Source organism: Nothoprocta perdicaria, unplaced genomic scaffold (assembly GCF_003342845.1).
Source record: "Nothoprocta perdicaria isolate Ctin4 unplaced genomic scaffold, notPer1 scaffold_121, whole genome shotgun sequence".
Lineage (NCBI taxonomy): Eukaryota > Metazoa > Chordata > Aves > Tinamiformes > Tinamidae > Nothoprocta > Nothoprocta perdicaria.
The window spans coordinates 941,651-946,715 of record NW_020454328.1 but is presented as its reverse complement, the minus strand read 5'-3'; the positions used below and the strand labels follow the sequence as shown (position 1 = coordinate 946,715).

The 5,065-nt window shown below is 54.9% G+C and overlaps 1 protein-coding gene across 2 annotated transcripts in view; it reads right to left on the bottom strand.

Annotated features, from left to right (window-relative positions):
- Nucleotides 1-2,174: 2,174 nt before the first annotated feature.
- Nucleotides 2,175-5,065, bottom strand: part of ATP5MC1 (ATP synthase membrane subunit c locus 1) — a 3,612-nt gene continuing 721 nt past the window's right edge. The window contains exons 1-5 of one of the 2 annotated variants that reach the window (XM_026054421.1): nt 4,488-4,505; nt 4,069-4,117; nt 3,456-3,533; nt 2,980-3,155; nt 2,175-2,394 (exon numbers count right to left, since the gene is read on the bottom strand). In XM_026054421.1, coding sequence (XP_025910206.1) covers nt 2,280-2,394; nt 2,980-3,155; nt 3,456-3,533; nt 4,069-4,107 — 408 coding nt within the window. In that variant the 5' untranslated portion in view covers nt 4,108-4,117; nt 4,488-4,505 and the 3' untranslated portion in view covers nt 2,175-2,279. Of the gene's footprint in view, nt 2,395-2,979; nt 3,156-3,455; nt 3,534-4,068; nt 4,118-4,487; nt 4,506-5,065 lie in introns of those variants that run through there. The other variant, XM_026054420.1, reaches the window with a different exon arrangement.

Sequence of the window (5,065 nt, the reverse complement as noted above, 5' to 3'; positions counted from 1 at the left end):
CCGCTTCCGGCAGCAGCGAGTCCGCCGCGCAGCGCGGCCCGGGCAGCACCGAGCGGCGCCCGCAGCGCTCCCCCGCCCGCCGCCCGCCCACCGCCGCCGCAGGCACCATAGAGAGCAGCAACCATAGAGAGGAGCGGCGCGGCGCGCGCGCCCCCTGCCGCCCGGCGGCCCCGCGGCAGCACGGCCGCCAGCGGGGGCTGTTCCCCCCATCACCTCCTTTTCCCAACGGGAAAACGGCGCCGAGAGCCCCCGGAGCAGCCCCCGGGAGCTCCGAGCAGCCCCCAGGAGCCCCCGAGAGCCCCGAGCTCCGCGGCGGGCGCAGGGGCCTGCGCGGGGCCGCACACAGCAGCCGTGGGTCCCTCCTGGCCGGCTCCTCCGGTCACCCATTCCCATGGAACAGGAATGATCCATGATTCACATGGAGCAGGATGGTCCCTCGTGGGTTGCACACCTTGCAACGCATCACCTGGAAGCACACGCTGACCTGGCTGTGTACAGGAGCCAAGGGCAACTATCCTTGACTCGTTTTACCTCCAAGATCGCTTTTCTTTTCACAGGGAGATTTTATATATATATTTATATTATACACATATTATTTAAGCACAGTTTCATRGGCAGATGCTGAAAAGGGCCAGGCAACACAGCATAGTGTTCTCGTGTCTAAACGTGGTCTAAACGTGTGATGGGACCAGTGAGGCCAACGGCTTCTCCCTGCCCTTAACACACCAGTTTGGGACTTCRGATTCCCAAAGTGCAGCGTTCCTGACCTGTTCGTTGTGGCTCTTCACTCTGCCATTCCCTCCGTTTCACGGGAAGCCCATGCAAGTCATCCCACATGTTGGGAGAAGTCTCCTTTGAGCCACCCCTCCCGAGCGCCGCCAGCCTCCGTGGCAGCTCCGGGTGACCCACTGAATTCCCCTTACAGAGAGCGGGAAAGGAGCCCGCGAGGCATTTATGCGTCACCCCCTCTGYCAAAAAGGGAATTTTCTGCTGCATGGAACCTGCTGTCTGGAGCGCAGCAGGAAGGACAGGAGCTCAGCCCTGGCTGCAGCGGCACAACCGGCTTTGGGGACCCACCGTGGGGCTGCATGTCCCCAAGAGCCGCCTTGGCACAAAATGCAGGGTTGGGGGGTTTTTTACCCCCTTCCTTGCTCAGTCATTCATCCTTACGGTGGCTTCTTTGGGGGTTTAAAAAAAAAATCAGATTTCTCCAAGTCGTCTCACTGACAGTTCAGCATGACTCAAAATCCTTCTCAGTCCCTCAAAGGTGCGAGCAGCTATGAGGAATGAAGAGCGAGCAGGGACAGAACCCCATTCATATCTCAAAGGAGGTCACAACTCCGCGCCCGAGGCTTTAACTGCCCAAGAGCTGCATTAATTCAATTACCTAAAGCAGATAATCAGGCAAGCTCGCAAAATTGTGACCTTCCTACTGCTTCTTAAAGGCACAGCAGGCCTGCCACAGCAGCCAGGATTCAGGCTGGATTTTAGAATTTCTCCACAGCACATTCCCATCTTGGAAATAACTGAAGCTTGTAACTTTGGGGGAGAAGAAATGCAACTGAGCTGTGGACCTTTAGGTAAATTCTTTGTACTTGGAACAGGCCCCTGAATAATGTGACCTTGAAGTCAGCTCCTTGTGAAAGGAGAGAGCACAGGGCAGTGTGAACGCTTGCCTACCTAGTGATAACTTAGTACCCAAATGCCATTAATACACTCCCAGCTTAMGGACACTCACTTGCACCCATCACCTTTCCAGCACCCAGTCTTTCAGCCGCAAGAGAAAGGCACCGCATTTGAGAAAACGTTGCCTTGTCAGCTCACGCAGAAGCACTTGCTTTACCAAGGCAATGCTTGTTGGGATGTTTGAGATTTCTGGATAGATTTGATATGGATTATTGTATTGTTGGGGTTTCCGAGATTTTAGATAGATTTGACATGGATTATCACGTTTATAGAGCTGCAGTTCATGCTGTGCAAGGACATCCTTCCTCTCATCTAGCTGACTTTACAATAGTTGTCTCCTCTCCCACCACCATTTTATATTCACCTCTCTGCTTTACCTATGGATGCCAATATACCTAGAATATGTCTCTTTCATCAGCTCCGTCGAGGATTTACCATCACTGGAACGAAATATATGGGAAAATAAGATAATAAAGCCACCAGTTCATTTAGAGAAATCTTTTCTTTAATTGTCAGTCTGGAACGCTCTCATGGAAGCGGACTCAAACCACAGAGGACAGAGCGATGGAAGCCACAGCCAGGGCCCGAAGCTGTCACATAGCAAAGAGGATAAGGAATGCCACCATCAAACAGAAAAGACCCATGGCCTCAGACAGGGCAAAGCCCAGGATGGCATAAGAGAAAAGCTGCTGCTTGAGGGATGGATTCCTGTATATAACACAAGGGGCAGGGGGGGAAAGAGAAATGGATTCACAGTGAGGAAAAAAAACAAGTAACAAACAAATAACCCACAGCCTGTATCAGAAAACTAGGATGATCCCACACAGGTTATGCATTGCRGAGCACGAGCCAGACTGATAGCAGGCAGCCACCAGCTGGAAGGAGGAACCCATGTGCTCTTCCCTGATTTTARTGATTGGCAGTGGACACACCAAACCCTGAAGATTTGTTTCATCTGACCTGGCAGTACCAAGCAACAGCTCCTGCTAATCACTACTGCTTCATTTCTTCTAGAGACAGACAGAGCTCCACACAGCTGCTGCACCACTCAGAAATACAGGGAGTTTAAAACAATCCAGACACTTTCTTTTGTATCTTAATAGATTCATGGAGTATAAAAATGCTTTTATACTCCAGGAGACCACTGCTTCACTTAATCTACACACCAATCGAGAATTACATCTATACACTAATGCAGAATTGAAAATACGCTCTAGAAAAGGATGTGCTTATCTACCAGACCGACTGCTGGAAGAGGGGGATAMACTGGAGCCAGCTTGGCCTCTTGCTTACCTGGCATAGCCAATGATCAAGCTGCCAAACACCGTCCCAATACCTGCTCCTGAACCAGCCACCCCAACCGTGGCAGCACCAGCACCAATGAACTTTGCAGCAGTGTCAATATCCTTGGAAACAGCACTGGTCTGGAATTCCCGGCGGCTCAGCTGTGGATAGGAAACAGCAGCTGGCTGCGGGATAGAGAAGAAAAGACACAGCCATGTCACGCTGTATTAAAAACAAGCATATATATATGTATATATATTTACACACACACACACACATATATACACACACATATGTAATGTTATCATTATTTCTCCTTTACTCAAAACAGAGCAAGCTCAGCAAAATCTGCTAATCCATCCCTGATGTAGGCTACAAGTGATGTCCCCTTCCCAGTCACTCTCTTGCTACCCAAGCTTTCTTTTCCAAGTATCACAGACGGTAAAGACAGAAATACTAGAGCACATTTACCACATCAGTCTTACCTGAATGGTCTGAACCTCAGGCCTGCCGAAAACAGACATTGAAACTGGCCTGGCCAGAGCCCTGGAACAGCAGCGGAACTGCACAGAACAAAAGCAATTACCGCTAYGTTAGATGCCTCCACACTACCCCTCAGAAAAAAAAAAGCAGTTATTTTACAATTAAATTGTAATTTTTTTTAAAACAAAAAGCAAGTCCAGAATACTTCTAGTTTAGCCAGTAGGGCTACATCCCCAAGCAGTTTTGCAGGAGACCACACTGCAGCACTACAACAGTCACATCTGCTCCATCAGAATTTAGGTATCAATTCCATGCATTTACCGCCATTTCCACACTTGGGGACGTGCAGGGGACCGAGTCCCCTGACACCCAGGTCAGCGTAATTCTGCGGGGGCCCTTGGGCTTCCACGAGGCTAAAACGGTCACTACCACGCTCAGGTCACCAGAGGTGACCTTGCTGCCCCTCGCTACGGACGTGCGGCCGAACCAACCCCTGCACGCCGCTGCTGCTGAGGTCACCCCAGGCAGCGTTTTGAGTGAAACGCCACAAAATAAAGACCTGCCAGCTGTGCCTGCCCGCGGCTGCTGCTCCCTGCCCCGGCTACGGTCACTTACCAGCGCTGGGGAGCCGAGGAGCGCCACGGGGGTCTGCATTGTGGCTGGTCTGTTGCGAGGGGGGAGGAAAAGGGCAGAATTAGCACAGAAACGAGCGGGACCCAGGCGCTGCAGCCACCACCCGCCGGGCGCTGGGAAGGGGACGCGGCGTCTCCAGAGGCCCCGCAGCGCCGGGCTCAGCCCCGCTCCCGGCCCGGGGGCTGCTCCGGGCCTGGCGAGCGGAGCCGCCGCCAGGAGCCCGCGCGGCCCCCGCGCCCCGAGCGGCCGCCGCCCCTCACGGGACCGGGCCGAAGGGCGGGACGCGGCCGGGCCCCGTCCCGGCCCCCCCTCCCCGCGCGGGCCGGCGCTGCCCCCGCTCCGACCTGTGCCCGGCAGCGGCGCGGGAGGCTCTGACAGCACCGGGCCCCCACCCCGCTCACCTTGCCGTGTCCCTCCGCGTCCTCCACGCCCATTGGCTGCCGCCGCGCGCGCCGCGCTGCACCCTGGGGCAACGTCTGCGCTCTCCATTGGCCGCCGTCGGCACGAGGGCGGGCGCAGGRAAGGCGGTGCCGTGGCGCGGGCTGCCATTGGGCGCTCGCTCTCTCTCGCTGCGTGCTGGTTGGCTGGCGGACCATCGGTCCTCCAAAGGACCATGAAGCCCACAGYGGCGCTCTTGCTCCGCCCCAGACCATAGAGATTAACTTCCGGGGCGGGGCGATCCTCTTCGGCCTGGTCTAATGGCRGCCACACAGCGGCAGTGGTTGGAGGCCGCTTGGGGGCGCCTCTTATTATTACTAATARTTTATTATTGCTGTAGTTATTTACCATTGCTATTTGTTAATAATAATTTTACTCTTGTTATTAATAATAGTTTTGTTTCCGTGAGGTTTATTGCAGCGCGTGGCGGGGGCCGCCCGCGGTACCGGGCCTGTGGCGGCGGGGGGTGGGGGCGGCGGCAGGAGGCGCCTCCGCGGCCTCCGTAACGTCGGCCCCGCTGCCGGTAATGGCGGTGCCGGGG